The sequence below is a fragment of the Macaca fascicularis genome, chromosome 5 (genome assembly GCF_037993035.2).
Source record: "Macaca fascicularis isolate 582-1 chromosome 5, T2T-MFA8v1.1".
Lineage (NCBI taxonomy): Eukaryota > Metazoa > Chordata > Mammalia > Primates > Cercopithecidae > Macaca > Macaca fascicularis.
Window position 1 is genome coordinate 62138921 of NC_088379.1, and position 20339 is coordinate 62159259.

Here is a 20339-nt window from a genome sequence, read left to right on the forward strand (position 1 = left end):
TTATTGCAAAAGCAGAGATAAAGTTTAATTTTTTAAAACATGAAAGAATGAGCAGATCTTAAACTCTGTATCAAAATTCGTGGAAAATAATCTGAGTGTGTCTTTTTAATGGAACTAATCAGATGACTGAAATACAGTTGAATAAAAGGGATACAGAAGTATAAATACAGTATAATATCTTAAAGAAAAAAGAAAACTGTAGCAATATGGTAATGTGTTACTACCTCTCTGAGTTTTGGGGTTCTGAGTACTTTTTAAACTTTTTCACACTCATTTGGAGTTTCATTTCCAAATAATTTGCCATGGGAGTAAAATACACTTTTAAATTAACTTGCACAGTAAACTAAGAATTCAGCCAAAGGGAACGGAAAATTTAGATTTACAGTAATCAGGAAGTTGATCCTCGAAGGGATAGAGTTGGCTCTTGGACAAGAAAGCTATCTCCTTAACCATATGGATTTCCACCGGCCTTACAGAGATCCTTGTGCTTTGATCTGGCATAGGTATCTTTTTCCAACTAGCTGGACTCTATTTTCTGAACATAACACCCAAGGATTTTCAATATAGATAGAAACTGTGACTAAACCTGTAACCACCTAAATTGGTTTACTGAAATTTTGACAGGCTCTGCCCATGTAGATAATTCTTGGTTACTGAGTTGATAATGAAGTTTTAAATCACTTGTCTGTGAGACCCTGGACACAGAACTGGCTTTAAACTCTTCCACTGAGTTCCAATGGCCTCATTAGTTCCATTGACCTTCTCAGATATTATAAATTTGGAATGCCAGTGGGAGAAAGTGGCAAGAACTAGAATAAGAGTAATAGGTGACATTAATCCATGTCACTATGTGATGGATGTTACCATGAACCCTGCACCCAGATTACCTTAATTAACCTCATAGCAATGTTGTGTCAAATGTACTGACTTATCACCACGTTGCATATGAGGAAAATGAAACATAGAGGGGCAAAATAAATTTCCGAAGGTTACACAGCTATGAAAGCTGAGTAGGGATTTGATTTTAGAGCCTGTGTAACAACCTGAACCTGACCATTTCCTGAAAAGAGGGCTACTGCAAAATCCAGGAGTGGAACTCATCTAATTCCAGTGAATGGTCTACCTGTGACTCTCTAGACAAGTCAGAGAATTTACTCAGTGCTCAATTCACTCTTCTGGAAAATGAAGATGTTGGATTTCATGTCTTACAGGGCCTCTCTGAGCTCTCAAATTCCATGCCCATAAAATAGACTAGTTGTGAACTATTAGTAGAAGGAGCTTTAAAATCACTGTAGGGAGTCCAATATTTGCCACTAACTTTTTATGATTGGCAGTGGTGAGCCATTTAACCTCTCCAGTTATTTGCCTCACTTCAAAGGTTATTTTTAATATATATGCCTGTGCTTCAGAAAGTGTAACATAGCATAGAAATACAAAGTACTATGCCATCATCTCAAATAAAATTACTTCATAGCATCAGAATTATGGATTTAAAATATTATGCTGAATTGGCTTTAACTCTTTTTTCCCCTTATTACTTAGAACATCTGATCTGCAATATTTTAAGGTAATGCTTATTTGTAGTAGACTTAAACAAAGAGAGGAAGAGAGGTAAAGAGACAGTTTCCAATTTTCCACTTACATATGAGAAAGGTGGGGTGTCCAAAGAAGACACATAGCCCTATACGGGGGGAGAAGGTGTCCATTACTAACATATTAAGTAAACTTTAGTGAGGAACAGCAGTGGAAAATAATCTATATACCTTGCCTCTTTTGCAGTTTGACAAAGTTAATGATTAAAATCTCCTAGATTTTCCACTACAGTATCCCCAAGGTGTCTATTTACCTTGATTGATATTATTTTATCTCTTTTGGGCCAAAGATAACAGCCCCTTACTTCTGTGTAGAGATTAATAATTGATTAATTCATAGTCAGGAATCTTCGTAAAAAGGAAACCAATTATTTTTGGCTGCCACCATTTACATGGTCACCTACAGGAGACAGGAGGTGCTGCAAGACTCTGGTAGAAAAATGAAGAGGGTCCTGGTATTACTGCTTGCTGTGGCATTTGGACATGCTTTAGAGAGAGGTAAGATTTCTTTTGTTGTGACCATTTACAGGAACTCTTACTAGTTTAACTTTATAGTATCACTTAAAAAATGAAATAAAATGTAAGAAACAGAAGAACTGGTGAATATGTTGGGGAGAGGCATAAGGACCATAGGGGCATTAATCAGAGCTCCACAATGCCATGTAATGTTGAATTGGAATCTACAAAAAAATCAACACAAGAATTTTGTCAAAGAAAGTAAATGTAGTTATATAATTTGTCAATTATCCATCCCTCCTTTGTTGATAAGCAAGACCTAAAGAGAATGATTTAAAATTAGACATTTGCTAATTGTTACAAGATAATGCAAATAAAGACTGTGATCCACCATTAAGCATTTACTAAGACTTCAAATATTTATTACCATTGAGAGTGTAATATGCCATGCCAATGATGCATGATGTCAACTTAGAGATTCCCTTGATCCCCTTAAACGAATCCCATACATGCAATATTTGAAAATGCACGGTATTTTTTAAAATACCCCTCACATAAAATTTTTCTATAGCTATGAAACACAACCACAAATAATATAATTGAGATATATTTTTCATTAAAATTATTCTTCAGATGGTGTCTTCATCTTTGGGCAATGTTTAAAAACTTTTTTACATGACACAAACTAAGATTATGTGAAGTATACAACTTTATGATTTCTACAGCTGGGAAACTTTTCATAATTAGTTCAATTTACTTTTCTGGCTGATTCTTCAATGTTCACAAGGGAAATCTGCATTTATCCTGCTTTGTAAAATTAAGTTTTTCATTTAGTGCTGTTGGTTAACAGCCTCACCTAATTGATACACTATTATTCATATTAGTAATGTATTTTACCAGTGGAATAAAGTGTGTGTTCTCAGGAATTATCAGTTATTAACTGTGACATGCATAACCTTGCTCTTGACTTTTTATTATTCTTCTTACATTTACTTTTCCTTGATCTTACTATGATCATTCAAATTATTTTAACTCTTGTCTTACCCATCAATTCTTAAGTAAGCTATGCGTCCTTAGGTAAGACTACAAAGTCTTTCCCAGACAGTGCAGGGTATAAAAAAGCAACATAAATTGTGTCCCTTATAAGACCTCTGAATAGGCCATGTTCCAAGAAATCCCTTTAAGTCTTATTCTTTTGGCCAAGGATTTGCTGGGGCAGATCTGATCCTGAAAAATCCTACTGAAGCAGGTTCAGATCAGGATCTTCAAACACAGAAGGTCCAATAATGGCTAGGAATTGGAATTATAGATGGAGGCCATAACCAGGAGCATGAATCACCATCTTAGACTACTGACTCAATAGGTGTGCACTGGCTTCACCTCAAAGAATGACACTGTCCTTTGGAGAATAACAGAGCATTCTGCAATCTCTACTTCAACATTCTCAGCAGTGCTCAGATTCTGACGAAATGGATACTAAAAACCTCCAGTCAGTCCCCTTGAAGATCTAAGCTTCATTCTTATAACCAATGTGCCATATTCCAGATGATATCTTGAGACATACATAATACACTTGTAAGCATTAACATTCAATATTTGGGGGGAGTAGTCCTGATCTATCAATTCTCTATTCTCTAATACCTGAGCATGACCCAAAGACCAAGTCAGCAGTTTACTTAGAAGCTAGCTGTGTTCTCTCCTGGCAGGAAGTTACAAAGTGTACAGGTTAAGGGAGTTCTGAGGACTCTTAGGTTCTGAATATCCTTGTTTTGTGGGGGATTGGTTTGGATTGCAGTTTTCTCTAGCTGTTATAGTTCTAGAGAGCTGACCACTCACAGCATTTATTTAAGCACCTGTTTAAAAATATATAACGTTCAAGACTTATCTTGAAAAGAAGTTTCTGTGAGCAAACATATTTAAGAAATGAGCCATACTTTATTCCTCCTTGGTGGTTTCACGATCAATGCGTTTGTTGTCCTAAAGGTTCTGAGAAACACTACAGGAAAGAAATCTTATTTAACTCTGAGTGTCTCAACATATTGACTCTTTTCTACAATGTCTATACCTATGGAACTATTCTTTGGAAACCTTGGGTCTAAAATAGATACTGTTACGGATGAACCTTTACTGGACAGGCTCCAGTTAAGCCAGCCTTCTCCTATCAAACAACATTGGAAATCTTGTTCCCAAGCCACTGGGTACATCTTGGAGAAAAGAGCTTACTTATCCTGCTAAATCTGGATAGTGTCATAAGAAAATGTCCACTTTTGCCACCTTATGAGAAGCAACAAGGCAGTCTTCGCCAGTTGCCTACAAGAGGCTTCTTCCCCTAGGACTGAAATGGATGGAATATTAATATACAATGTATCTTTCCCTCTTCCCTTCCAAAGAAACCAAGTAACAAAGACTAGTGATACAGCTACAAAATTGTTTTTTTTTTTAACTTGCAGATAGAGAAGTTACCTTTAATGATAAGGAAACATTTATAAAAATTGATTTTTAAAATTAAACTACACCAAAAAAATCTGTTTTAAGTTACACTGTTAACAGAGCACTAAAAATAATTTTTTTTTGCATTTTCTTCTTTTCTTTTTTTTTCCATTCAAGTTTTCTTTTGTTTTTTATTATACTTTAAGTTCTAGGGTACGTGTGCACAACGTGCAGGTTGGATACATAGGTATACATGTGCCATGTTGGTTTGCCGCACCCATTAAGTCCACATTTACATTAGTTATTTCTCCTAATGCTATCCCTCCCCCTGCCCCCCACCCCACGACAGGCCCAGGCCGTGATGTTCCCCACCCTGTGTCCAAGGGTTCTCATTGTTCAACTCCCACCTATGAGTGAGAACTTGTGGTGTTTGGTTTTCTGTCCTTGTGATAGTTTGCTCAGAATTATGGTTTCCAGCTTCATCCATGTCCCTGCAAAGGACATGAACTCATCCTTTTTTATGACTGCATAGTATTCCATGGTGTATATATGCCACATTTTCTTAATCCAGTCTATCATTGATGGACATTTGGGTTGGTTCCAAGTCCTTGCTATTGTGAATAGTACCACAATAAACATATGTGTGCATGTGTCTTTATAATAGCATGATTTATAATCATTTGGGTATATCCCCAGTAATGGGATGGCTGGGTCAAATGGTATTTCTAGTTCTAGATCCTCGAGGAATCGCCACACTGTCTTCCACAATGGTTGAACTAGTTTATACTCCCACCAACAGTGTAAAAGTGTTCCTATTTCTGCATATCCTCTCCAGCATCTGTTGTTTCCTGACTTTTTAATGATCGCCATCCCAACTGGTATGAGATGGTATCTCATCGTGGTTTTGACTTGCATTTCTCTGATGGCCAGTGATGATGAGCATTTTTTCATGTGTCTGTTGGCTGCATAAATGTGTTCTTTTGAGAAGTATCTGTTCATATTCTTTGCCCACTTTTTGATGGGGTTGTTTTTCTTTCCTGTAATATTGTTTAAGTTCGTTGTAGATTCTGGATATTAGCCCTTTGTCAGATGGGTAGGTTACAAAAATTTTCTCCCATTCTGTAGGTTGCCCGTTCACTCTGATGGTAGTTTCTTTTGCTGTGCAGAAGTTCTTTAGTTTAATTAGATTCCATTTGTCTGTTTTGTCTTTTGTTGCCATTGCTTTTGGTGTTTTGGTCATGAAGTCTTTGACCATGCCTATGTCCTGAATGATATTGCCTGGCTTTTCTTCTGGGGTTTTTATGGTTTTAGGTCTAACATTTAAGTCTTTAATCCACCTTGAATTAATTTTTTGTATAAGGTGTAAGGAAGGGATCCAGTTTTGGATTTCTACATACGACTAGCCAGTTTTCCCAGCACCATTTATTAAATAGGGAATCCTTTCCCCATTTCTTGTTTTGGTCAGGTTTGTCAAAGATCAGATGCTTGTGACATAGCTAGAAAATTATTAAGGTAATCATGCCAACAGGAAATAAACCACTGCAGTTGATAAGAGCTGTTGGCAAAAACAGGTTTCTATTATGAACATTTTCCTTTTTGCTTTAAGCATTTCATTCACAGCATTTTTTTTTTTTTATTAAACATGATATAAAACTGCAAGAAGAAAGTTCCCTTTGGGTTAGTGGGTGAGCTACGCTTTTCCTTCTATTCCTTCCCTGTCAAAACAGCCCTACACAAGGGCTGAAGACATACAGCTCTCATTGAGAGCAATGTTAACCTCCCTGAAAATCAATAGCAATGTTTCATCTTATTGATATCAGGTGCAATGCCACATATGCAGTCACCATTATGTATTATAAGGATAAGTGTGTGCACTCTCTAAAATGTCATCAGCTTAATCTATTTAGGAGAAGACAAGATAAAGAAACCTCTAAAAGGAATTGATGATGCCCTTCCCCAATATTTTTGGTCACCTAAATTCTTCATTCTACCCATTGCTTCCTCTCCCTCTCTCTCCCTCTCTCTCCCCCTCCTATTTTTCTCATTCATTCTGATCTGACCGCACTGGCCTCCACATTATCTCACACTCTAAGTCCTTTGTACGCCAGGGCTTTGCACTACCTCTTCTCTATTCCTGGAATATTAATTGTCCAGATATTCTCATAGCTCCCTTCGTCACCTTCTTCAGGCATCTACTCCAAGTCTATTTACAGAGGGGGCTTCCCTAGCCAAACTACCACAAATAACACCTACCACTCCATTATCTTCTATCCCCTTACTTGGATTTATTTTTTCTTCTTAGCACCTAGTACCTTACCTTATCACTGGTTGTTCATTTGCTTATCGTAACAAATGTAGAATGTAAGTTTTGTGAAATTAAGAACTTTTGTTATTTCCTGTAATTCCCAGTTATAGAACACTACTTGGCATTTAGTAGGTGTTCAATAAATTTTTGTGTAATATTACAAAATTGGGATTTTGTGTACTTATGTCTACCATCAGACTCAAGTTCCTTAAAGATTGGTGACTTTAGAGTTTTCTTTCATATGATGCCATGTTCCCAGTAGGTAACTGATGTGTCAGTGTACGTTTGTGTGTGTGTGTGTGTGTGTAGATAGCTATGTACATATATATATATATATAACACTCATGTGTATAACAATGACCACAAACTAACTGGATTTAGCTAATAATAATAATAATAACTGACAGCAATATTCTGTTTCCTGAGGATACGATCATCTTCATTTTACAAATGAAAAAACTGAGGAAGAACAGAGAAGATAAGCAACTTGCCAGTGGTATCACTATTATCCAGGGAAGAAGGAATTCAAATCCAGGTGGTCTGTATCCAAAGTCTCTATCTTAAATCATGATAAAATACAGACTCCTATGGATGTTTTCTTTCGCCCTCATGGTTTGGGCCAACAAAGTTTATCTAAGTCTGTCTTTAAAGTCTCATTTAACGTGTCAACATTTTAAAACCTGGAGATTCCACATAAAAATCTAGATTTCTAGCTTCTCTGGAAACACAGGAATATGTGGTAATAAGGGTCGAATTTTCACATGGCAATGATGAACTGGAGCTGAATTGCTACTCCTCCTTTTGGACTAAACACTCAGTTCTCACCATTGGGCATTTAATGCTTTCTTCCCTTGGATCAAATGTAACTTGTGTGGTTCCTAGATCCTACAAGCATTTGGACTTGCTAACCTGGGTGTCGTGTTAAAATAGTACCTTGAGGTTTAACACTACCTAAAGAAAATAATATTAACAAATGATTGTATCTTTACATTTAAAATAGGCAAAATAATTAGTTACTAGCCATTTTTATTCTCTGTAAATGAAATCACATATGAATTGTTTAAATGTGTTTACATTTAACCAATTGTGTTTCTCATCCTAGAGAAGTGAAACTTACATAACTTTTTTCTGAAAGCTGATTTAGAAAGATTTATTGGAATATACAAGGAGTGTTACATAGTTACACATGTAACTTCACATTCATATCTGCTGATGCAGCTGAATTCCTGTGTGGGTTACATAAATATGTGTGTGTGTGTATATATAAAGTATGCATATACATATATATACTTTAAGTTCTGGGATACATGTGCAGAACCTGCAGGTTTGTTACATAGGTATACAAGTGTCATGGTGGTTTGCTGCACCCATCAGCCTGTCATCTACAGTAGGTATTTTTCCTAATGTTATCCCTCCCCTAACCCCCAACCCCCTGATAGGCTCCACTGTGTGATGTTCCCCTCTCTGTGTCCATGTGTTCTCGTTGTTCAACTCCCACTTATGAGTGAGAATATTTTTATATGGAAATAACTGTGATTTTGTTATATATTAAAAAATACAATAGCAAGAGCACAATCTTAGAATAACACATTTCAGTCTTCAAATTTGACTACACATGAAAGTAAATTTGTTATTTTGATATTTTTCAGTTCTGCTGCAAATGTTAGGTAATAATTGGTTTTAAAATGAGCATACTTTTATTTGACAAACACATACTAGATTTTAAAAAATATAAATAACAAAATACATAGTTGGATTGTTGACTAGGCTAACATTGAAGTGAGTGCTCCTTTTAAGTTTTCTTAGCAAGTATGTCTAAGGAATTATATCCTGTTGACAACTGGAATGTAATATCTAGAATTAATATTCTGTAGAAAACATTGGCATTCCATTTTCCATCTACATGATACTGCAAAGCTCATTATTAATTCCTTTGTTTAAAAGGTTCTCTTTAGCCTTACTAAGACAAATGAAGTGCTATAAAAGCACTTAAAGCAATGTATATCACAATAGGTAACACAAAATAGTATTGAGTACTTGACAGTAAAATTTCCCATTTAAATTATAGCTCTTACAACTGTCCAATAATAAGCCTTCAGTTTCTCACTGAGATTTAATAAGAAAATTAGAAAATTATATTCCATTCATAAAAAAAATCTTGCTAATACAACACTGTAGCAGACAAGCACTATAAAACTGTTTTGGCCATACTAAAAATTAATATACAAATATCTACTTCTTATAATTTTAAAAAGATAAATTATTAATCTTTAAAATAGAAATTTTCCTATACAAGATAATGCTATTTGTTGGATTTAATATGCATTTAAATGGCTCGGGGGATCTGTTTGACAAAAACATGTGTGATGACAGAGACATAAATAATGATACATGTACAATATATCCTCTCCGTTAGATTGCATAATTTGATTTCAGTTTATAGTTATAACTTCAGTAGTCATTGAGATGTGTATGTTGATAGAAACGGTGAAAGGAAATCACCCATGCACAGTGTTTTCTGGTTTAAAATGTATTGTTTTTTAATTGGCAAATTATAATTACATACGTTTCTGGGGCACAATGGAATAGTTTGATATCTGTATGTAATAGGAAATGATAAAATCATCAATGAACTCCTCTATCATCTCACTGCTTATCATTTTTTGTGAGGCATTTGAAATTTACTCAGGTTATTTTGAAATATAAAATGCATGATTAACTATAGTCACCCTGATGCACAATCGATCTCAAAACTGAAATTTTGTCTAACTAACTGAAATCTCCTGTCTAACTGAAATTTTGCACTATTTTCCCCGCAGCTCCTCATTCCCTCCCTCCTCTTCTCCCTGCAGTCGCTAGTAACCATCAATTCAGTCTTCTGTGAGTTCAACTTTTTCAGATTCCATGTATAATATAGTGCAGTGTTTTTCTTTCTGTACCTGGCTTATTTTACTTAACATAATGTTCTCCAGGATCATCCATGTTATAACAAATGACAGAATTCCCTTCCTTCTCTTTTTAAGGCTGAATAGTATTCAATTGTGTAAGTACATCACATTTTCTTTATCCATTAATCTGTTGATGGACACTTAGGTTGTTTCAGTATCTTTGTAGCTGTGAATAATGCTACAGTATACATGGGAGACCAGACATTCCTTCAACTCATTAATACCCAGACGTGGTATTGCTAAATCCTATGGTAATTCTATTTTTAGTTTCTTGAGAAACATCCATACTGTTTTCCATAATGGTTATACTAATGTATATTTCCACCAACAGTGGAAAAGAGTTCCCTTTTCTCCACATACTTGCCAATGCTTATCTTTCAATCTTTCTGGCAATAGCCATTCTAACAGGTGTGAGGTGATATCTCATTGTGGTTTTAATTTGCATCTCTTTAATGATTCCTGATGTTGAACATTTTTTATGAACCTGTTGGCCATTTGTATGTTTTCTTCTGAGAAATGTATGTTTGGGTTCTTTGCCAATGTTTTAAATGGGTTATTCGTTTTCTTGTTATTGAGTTGTTTGAGTTCTTTACATATTTTGTATATTAACCTGTTATCAGACATGTGGTTTGCAAATATTATCTCCTACTCTGTGGGTTGTCTCTTCACTTTGTTAATTTTTCCTTTGCTGTGCAGTAGCCTTTTAGGATGATGCAACCCGATTTGCCTATTTTTGCTTTTGTTGATTGTGATTTCAGGGTCATGTCCAAAAAACTCATTGCCTAGACCAACATCATGAAGTTTTTCCCCTATGTTTTCTTGTATTCATTTAATAGTGTCAGGTCTTATATTTAAGCCTTAAATCCATTTTGAGTTGATGTTTTCTCAAGTTTTAATTGAGATAGATCATATGCAGCTAGCCAGGGAGGCAGAATCACCACCACTTACTGTTTATATCACCTTATCAAAGGAGTGCCATGTGGAACTATGACTGTGCCATCCCTTGATGAATGATACTTTCTTCAGATTTTATAATACTTGCTTAATGAAGTGACTTTTATGGGAATGTCCAGAATTGTGCCAAGCATCCAGGACCTAAAAATTTAGACATGAGCTTTTCCCTCAAAGTACTTTCATGGAAAATAAGGACAATTTTGCTTAAAGGAAATATTAGTATATGCCTCCTTTATAAGATCTATCAGCAAACGTCTAGTGAGTATTACTTCAAGTCTCTGTCGCTACTAAGACCAAAGCGTCTGAGTCTTTCAACCAACCTGCTTACCTTTCTGTTTTCCTGTGCCAAACCCTGCAAACTTTTTTTTTTTAAGAGAGAAAATGAAGAATAAGAATGACTTCCAGGACTGATAGTCTGAGATTAAGATTTTAGACAGGCATGAATAATAATGAATCTTTCGATACCATAAAATGAAGAGCACTAAATTTCAATAGAGTAATTATCTAACTCACGGACAAAATGTGCTCAAAAAGTTATATGTTATTTAGAATTTAAAATACAATTTTCATAGAAATAATTTAAATACAGAAATGAAGTTCTTAAAATGATGCATAAAAATAGGTAGTAAACATGGGATGTAAACTGTGATAACCACAAACCTCATAGAATTTTTGTGAGGATTAAAGCAGGTAATATATGTCAAATATTTAAAACCGTACCACCAAATTGTTGGCACTCAAATTTTAATTGTTATCATGATGTTATTATTATGTATTCCTATATTGCTTTAGAACTTAAGTGCTTCAATGTATTCTGAGCTTCCAAGTTAAATGCAGGGGATATCATCTTTATCCATCCCAAAAGTGGAAGAGGGAAACCTCCTCCTCTATCTTTACTCTTACAAAACCAATTATAGATGAGGAGGTAACCAACCCACAAAAGGGAAGAGAGGTGGGATAAGATGCATGGAGAAAAAAAAATATACTCACTCTGGGACTTTGGTGAGTGTCACAAAGGACAGGCAACCACCCGAGGTGAACCCAAGGACATTAGTTTGAGTGAGTCTGTGATGCTGCCTCCTATTGCAGTTGCAGTTTCTGAGTAATTAACCCAATGATTATATATCTTTTGCTGTTTTCATTTGTGTTTGAATTTTCAAAGTCTGAACGGATGCTCAGTTTGTTCCACTGATATCATACTACGAGGTGCCATTAACTTCTAGATTAGTTTATCTATCAATGTCATGTGGGTCTCTGGGTATAGTATTAAAAGGTTTGAATTTCTTTCCATTGACTCAAGCTCACACTTTTTCATTGGCAATATTTGTAGTGATATAGAAATCTCTTATAACCAGATCAGCTTCCTAAACCAACTCAATAATGTTTACTATTTAAGTAAATTCACTACTGTGAAATCAACAATATCATGCCTGACTAGTTTGAATAAACACTGCAAACCATATTCTTAAAAGGTAAATTTATTTTAAAAAATACTAACAAATATACTGAGCTTTTGTGTCAGTACAGAATAGAAATAAAAATATCAAAGAAATGAAATTGTGAAAATATAAAATGCCCAACAGAGCTGTTAAAGCCCATGATTCTCCAGAACACAATAGGAAAACAGCAACTTGAGACAGTTCCTAGCATCCTATATGAGCACTTATTTATGTCATTGTTATTTAGGATCCATTTATGTTCCTGGTATACAAATAACTGTTCTAGGGAACCAAATTAGGTTTTAGTGAAAGACTAGTAATAGTGAAGGCATGCAAATACCTACTATAATAAATTTTGTAACAAGACAGTATCTTATTAGCTATCCCCATTGGAACGAAAGTTACATGAGGGCAAGAGTGTGTCTATTTTGGGCTCCACTGTATGTTCAGATTCAATATTGAACCCAATGCCTGGCACAAAGTAAGCCTCACAAAATATCTGTTGCATGTATGAATGAATATTGTCAACTCTGTTGGCAGAGGTAAGGTGCCTGAAGCAGCAAAGATTTCCTGAAAATAAACCACACTGGCTTTCAAAAGTTCAGAATTAAACAAGACTTACCAGAATGTTTCACAATATAGATAAAAAGTGGTACATGCTATCACAAAAGGCAAAAATTCTGTTGGTGAAATTAGTAAACACTTAGTACTGTGGGGGGTCACTTGATGTGAAAGTGATTTCATCAGAGTCACTAAGATTACGGCAATATTTACTAGGGCGGTATCAAAGTCCAAATCACCTTCTTTATAACCAAATGGTACATTTGAAAACAGAGCATATAATTTACAGTTCATTTGCGACAGGATTTAACTGTATGAATTGGAGTGGGCTCAACTGGTTTTACACTAAAAACATTTATTAAACAGTATTCCATGGAATGGGGAATCAATTCGTAGTAATCACATTGCAAATTAACTTTAGTATTTATTTGCTGTATTTGCAAATTGAGACAATGATTAACATACATTGGCTTTCTCTTGTAAGCTAGATATCTTCTCTTTGGACAAATACATTTATAAAATTATTTTATCAGAAGTACATTTTGGGTAGTTCACCTGAAAGATCATGGTGCAACGGCTTCCTCTACAGGTTATTTTTATATTCTAATTCTGAGCTTTCTCAATATCCCTCTTGAGCTTCCTCTGTTGCTTCCTGTTATGCCCAAGGCTGAATGTTCCAGCAAAAATAGTTTCAAAACCACTTTAAGCCTTAAGCAGTCCACCCAGTTTCCAACTTTTCTCTCATCAGTTTGCATTCTAACTAAAGCAGTATATAATGCCCATGAATTCTAAAGTGCTATGTGCAAACACAAATAGTTAATTCAATTCAAATGATTTAATGAGATAACATGCAATGCCCATTTACACTACCTTCACATGCACACTCACATTCCCATAATATACTAAATGAAACGTTACATTTTTAGTGAAATGAGAAATCGGAATCTGGAAGGTTAGAAACAAAATATTTCTCAAAATGTTCATTGGGGGTACCCCATTTGAATACAGGATTTCACTTTGCATGTTATTGAATGGTCACAAGAGAAGTACTAATAAAAATAACCTCTTCCATTTTGTAGGGTGAATTTAAACAAACTTAGCTCCTACTTATTATAAGGAAAAGAAGTTCTTATTAGAGCTATTTTGTGTGTGTCTTAAAACACAGTAAGCCACGGGAAAAAATATTCCTTATAATCTCTCACTATTTTTAAAAGAGACGAGTTTATAATCCCCAGCAAGTGATCTTATAGATGATGAGGATACATTGTACTAAATTCAGGGATCTTTACAATATATGGTTGTTTAAATCTATTTTGATATTTACAATGATAAAACAAACTCACCTCTTCAAAAGGCTGCTTTCATTTCAGTTATAAAATAGCCACAGTTGGAATAAAGATTGCTTACACTGAACTAAAATCTACTGCCATATAACTGCCAGCCATTTTTCCTAGCTCTGCTTTAGGAGCAAACTAAAACAACTATTGACATCATAAGTACAGTCATCACCACGTGAGGACAGTTCCAGCCCCAATTCTTTTTCTCTATGTTCTAGTCTTCAATTCCATAGAATACCATTAATGAATAATGGAAGTTTTCTGCCTTGCTTAACCTTTGGAACGTGTCACAATATCCAACCTTGTAAACTAATCAATACATTTCAGAAAATGTACTTGATGTGAAGGTCCTCAGACAAAACAGAGGTTTGTTGCAAGTGGCTGTTTCCGTTCCACTGACAATTAGCTTTATCAACCCTACGGCCTTGTCCTGGTTGCCAGAATAACATCAGACTCAGGATTCAGGTATGCGTGTTCTTTTCCACCTTCCAGGTGTTTTTGAGGGTGATTGAGTAAGTCTCTTGTTAAAAAGTGCTACTGAAGAATATCTTTTTCTCACAATTATCAAATCTGACTTTTCTCACCTCAAAAATATTTTGGGGGACATCCATCCAAAAAAATACATGCTGCAACTGCTTCCTTTACAGGCAATGTGACATTAAACAGGTGACATTAATTTGATGAGTCCTAAAGAGAATCTTAAAAAAAAAAATTCAACCCTTTCAAGTCTGTATACAATCACCACCACCTCTGCTGCAAGCCATCAGATAGAAATTTCCACCCAGGCATATGTTTACACAGTCTTCCATAGAATTGTGACTGTTAGAGAGGAGAGGACATCTTTGGGATTAATGCCTGACAGCAGTTACCATCATGTCACCTGAGATAACTTTCCCAACATTTAAAGTGAGAAGGACAAACCACTAAAAGTTACAGCCACTTAAAACAGAGAGTAGGCCATTTATATACTTCCTACATTTTTCCGGAAGATATAACATCACAGGAGGGAAATTTCCTGGGCTTATTTGCATAAATGATGAGTCAGGTTAGGAGAACACTGACTGATGTGTTCTCACATATGTGATGGACATGCTGAATGAGAAGGTCTCATGATTAGTAAAGAACTCATCTCCCTCTGCAGTAACTAGCTCTTTCCTGCAGCGTGAATGAACTCAAGAGCAGGTCCTGTGATTTTTCTGTTCCCTCTCAAATACCAATGTCATTTCATCGTGAGAGTGCCTAGTTGTATTTAATAGTCAAAAATGTTTTAATTCATTGAAAGTTGAAGCTACTCCCCCATTCAGGACTGTTTCTGTCCTGTTGCCTGTGGTGGGAAAGGGGGACACAGATACCTGCCTCTCGTCTTCTTTGCCTATTCTCTTTTCCTGCTTCCTCCTACTCTCTAGGTTGCTTCTAGCTCCTCCAGGGATAACACAGGAAAGGAGAAGCTAGTAAGAGAGATAGCAGCAGGAAAAACTCAATTCAATGGACAAAAATTTCAGTGGGCAGCATGGTGAGCCAAGGTTGTCTCCTCTGGTTATGAAGGTGTGCAAAGCTACCGTTTTCTCTTACTGTGTTCTTTGGTGATCTCTCTCCCTCGTTATTCCTGGAGATCTCGAATATGCAGCTGGCACCTTAAGCCTCTCCTCTGGGCCCCTGGTTTTCAAATTGTCTACCTCCACACAGAGACCCAACTGTTGGCAGTCCACTGCTCTGTAGATAGCACTTTTTTGGGGATGGAGCTGGGACTGGGGGAATTACATTTAAGAAAACTCCTGGCCAGATCACTCTCCTGCTTGAGCTACATCAGGTCTGCAGGTCACACGACAGCTTCCCACCCAGTCCTCTGCCTTGTTCTCAGGCCACTTGGAGGAGCAAGCCCATCGCCCTCTAGATTTCTCCAACCTGAATCAGACACCTGTCCATTACACCCCAACTCCAAGAGTCCCCTGTCAAGCGCTGAGTGGTGTCTTGAAGCCCTTGTCACTACGTGAAAGTGAAAGGAAACACTCCCCACCATCCCCCAGACTCACCACACTAACTTTGTCCAAAATATTCTTTACCTGATTTCCACCTTGTCCCCAGCTGAATTCCTAGCTTTCCCTTAGACAGCCAGGAGCCGAGTAGCAGAGCACAGGTGGCAGCACTAACTCTCCTGTACCTCTTTTAAAGTCCTGCATTAGTGGCGCCAGCCCCTCACCTTGGAGTGGAGACACTCTCCACTTATTTGTTGTTCTTTTTTTCTTTTCAGGACTTAGGTAAAACTGAGACAATAAAAGAAAGAAGGGAGGAAGCAGGGTGGGAAAGAGGGAGGCAAGGAAAACAATTCTCATTTAGGTATCATTATAAAGATAGGTCCTAACAGTTGCCATATCAATAGCTTCCGACTCACTAGTCGACATGTATCATTTGACTCATCTATGTTCAGTATTAGTTTACTCTCTCCTTTGGTTCTGCTGGTGACTGAAATATAACAGAATGCCATAAAATTGTGGCCCGATGTGACAGAAGAGCTAGAAAGGCCCCCAAAATATGAAATTGCATATTAACATTGAGAAAATGCAACTTTCACCATAGGCCACATGGAAGATCACTTTATACAAGTACATGTAACATAATAGTCATCAAAAGGGGAAACATACAAATTTTTCTATTTCTGCCTCCTAGGCCGGGATTATGAAAAGAATAAAGTCTGCAAGGAATTCACCCATCTGGGAAAGGAGGACTTCACATCCTTGTAAGTGTGCAGTAGCCACTCCCTCTCTTGGTGATTTGATCTTGGACAAAACTGAGTGTGAGGTAACTTTGACTCAGCATGGAGGTTAATCCTTAATCCTTGCCAAGAGTAAGAGGACAGAGCCCCAGGCCCAATGTAGGCACAGGAGTCAAGCAAATTAAGGACAGCCAGAGATTCCAGTTGACCTTTTGTTACCACGGTCTAAGAATTTGTCACCAGTAAGTTTATGAATGAGTTCAAAGATAATACGTAAAGCATAGCTTTCTAATTTCAATTAAAATGCAACAGTACATTCCAGGAATCTGGGAAACCAAGGCAATGAGGTGCAGAGCAACTACATTTGGGGAGGCTTAAGAAGGACAACACCAGACTGGTTTGATGGAAGCCCTAAGTTCAATTTCTGCTGCTTTCCAAGATAAATTTGCCTAGAACAAAATCTGCTTTTTAAATTAAACCTCATTTTTTTCAGTAGTCAAATAAAGAAGTAAATGTGTACAATATTTCATTTAAACATTGAACAGGTTTCGTATTTATGTGCCAAAATGCAAAAAAAAAGTTTCAGTTCTGGCTGGGCACAGTGACTCACGCCTGTAATCCCAGCACTTTGGGAGGCCGAGGAGGGCAGATCACGAGGTCAAGAGATCTAGACCATCCTGGCCAACATGGTGAAACCCTATCTCTACTAAAAATACAAAAATTAGCCAGGTGTGGTGGTGCGCACCTGTAGTCTCAGCTACTCGGGAGGCTGAGGCAGGTGAATCGCTTGAACCCAGGAGGCGGAGATTGCAGTGAGCTGAGATCACACCACTGTACTCCACCCTGGGCAACAGAGCAAGACTCTGTCTCAAAAAAAAAAAAAAAGTTTCAGTTCTAATTGATATATTTTCTTATTTCCCCTCAGGTCACTAGTTCTGTACAGTAGAAAATTTCCCAGTGGCACGTTTGAACAGGTCAGCCAGCTTGTGAAGGAAGTTGTCTCCTTGACCGAAGCCTGCTGTGCGGAAGGGGCTGACCCTGACTGCTATGACACCAGGGTAGGTTTCTGTGGTTGCCCGTCTCTGTGGCAGCCCAGAGAAGTAAGCCAAAATAGGACTTTATACCATGTGTTAAAAAAATTTTAGACAGCAACTCCACTTATTCCTAGTTTTGGGGAAATATGAAGCCTGTTGTCTTTAGAGCCCGGTTTATTCTAACATAAAGAGTCAATATTAGCCATTATTCCTACAAGGTTCAAATGAGAAAACTGGGTCATAGAGTAATTTAGTGATTTATTAAATATACATTGCTAGCAAGAAGCAGTTACAAAATATAAATTCAGATATGACTCTAAAACCTAAGTTTTTATCACCATACATTTGATGTTCTCAAATATCAGCCCATGGATCATTATTCTAAGTGAAGTAACTCAGAAATGAAAACCCAAATAGCGTATGTTGTCACTTATAAGTGGGAGCTAAGCTACGAGTATGTAAAGGCATAAGAAGGACACAATGGACTTTGGGAACTTACAGGGAAGGGTGAAGGGGGCAAGGGATAAAAAACTATACATTGGGTACAGTGTACACTGCTCTGACTATAGGTACACCAAAATCTCAGAAATCACCCTGAAAGAGCTTAGCCATATAACCAAAAACAAAATAGTTTTGTTCCCCCAAAACTATTGAAATTAAATATATATGTGTATACATATTTTTAAATATATTGTTAGATAATTAAATATATGCATATATATATATATATATATATATATATATATACATCAGCTCATGAACCTCTTGAAATAATCCTAAAATATTGTGTATAGCTTAAAAACCTGATCATAGCTTTATCCTCTTTTATTATCATGCCAGGACTAGTACCAAGTGCTCCAGAATAATTTAGTGTTGGTTTCACATTTGGGAGGAGGATTCAAAAGTTGCCCTGTATGCACAAAACTAAATTCTAAGTTTCTCCCCTATAGCACTTATGCAAAAGTTAAAAAGCTGAAATGAAAAGGGTTAAATCTAAGGAGTTTCAGCAATTTATTAATGTAGTCATCAGGCCTGATGCAAATGACATTTAGATGCATTTTGATAAAAGTTTTTACAAACAGATTTGTCTCACTGTTCAAGCCTTCAGCAGATATCATACAGAAACAATGCTCCAAAGATCTGATTAGAATAGATTCTACACAATGAATATTCTTACCCATTAATTGCTTTACCTGTCCGTTATTATTTTTTCAGAATTTTATCATCCTTTTCTTCCACCAACAAGTTCATACATATTTTTATTTTAACCTGAGCTTCTGTACCACCTTAAACTACAAAAGCATCAAATCATCAACCATGGTCAACATAACAGAGCACATTTTTATCTTATGTATTTGCTAATGCATATTTGCTAATGTATTTGCTAATACATCCCTTGATCAGAGATATGATCTGTCTCTACAATCCTAGAGTGTAAGAGAACAGATATGACATTGATATTTTTTGCGTGATATATTTCTCGTTCTCCTGCTTGTTCAAAACATTTCTGAAAAGTGTTTTGAAATTTTGTCAACCTTTTTTTACTTGAAAGAAGATAACTTTAAAAAGGCAAAAAGAAGGGTTGCCAGGGAAGTGAATGGAAAGGAAAAAGATGGAATGAAAAGAGAGGATGAAAAGGAGAGAAAGAGTCTAATTTTTAACTTCTCCGAATCTGATGAAAGGATGGTATTGAAGATGGTGAGAAGTTAGTTTACATAAGTAATTTATCACGTTGCCATCCTTCACTGGTAGAAAAGATTTTTCGAAATTTTACCTTAAAAAGATGACTAACTTATAAATTAAGTATAAGAATGTCAAAGTACTGTTTCCCATATAAATCCCAAAGTAATTTTCTCTGTGATGACTACTTCTATTCTTTTTTCCTCTATGGTGATTCTATTTTAGATTTTAATTTCAAATATGAAATTCTTTCCAAAAAGAGCATTTTGATGCTATGATTGCTTTGATGGTGTTTAGTCTGCTCACAGGGATCAGTGTAGCATTGCTGAAGCAGTAAATGCAGGTGCATCAGTGGTTTTCAACCTACACTGCACCTGCACATGAATCTTGGAGCTTTGGGAAAAACAGATTTTCTGGCCCTATTTTTGACCTACTGAAACAGAATTTTTGTGTTGTGCAACCAAAGCATTTTTTATTTTATGCACTCTATGTGTAATTCTGATGCAAAAGCAGGTTCAAGAATCGTTAGGTAAGAGAATGCAAATAATGTAGAAAGTTATGGGAGCCAGCAATAAAGAGTCTGCTCATTTCATAAAGGGAGGGGAGGACAGCTCTTTTAATAAACAGAGGGAGGTCCTCCTCACTCTTAATGGGGCATTTGCAGCAGAAAGCAGGTGGGAGATGATGACAGAATCACCAGTGGCGCTTTTTCAAATGACCCTCTCACCCTCAGAGATGTTAATATCCCCATGGAGGAACACTGGGCTAGAGAATACAATTCTAATGCCTCTAATCAGATAAACACTGTCCATTTATTATTCAAAGTTCTATTTTTGTTCTACTCTGAGGAGACATTTATTAACATAAATAAGATCCTATATTTGCCAATA

General features: G+C 36.3%; 1 protein-coding gene across 1 annotated transcript in view; it reads left to right on the forward strand.

The window, feature by feature from the left end:
* Positions 1-2023: 2023 nt before the first annotated feature.
* GC (GC vitamin D binding protein) overlaps positions 2024-20339 on the forward strand; it is a 43728-nt gene continuing 25412 nt past the window's right edge. Inside the window, exons 1-3 of the mRNA XM_005555104.3 lie at positions 2024-2090; positions 16690-16759; positions 17661-17793. Of these exons, the coding sequence (XP_005555161.2) occupies positions 2033-2090; positions 16690-16759; positions 17661-17793 (261 nt within the window). The 5' untranslated portion in view covers positions 2024-2032. The remainder of the gene's footprint in view (positions 2091-16689; positions 16760-17660; positions 17794-20339) is intronic.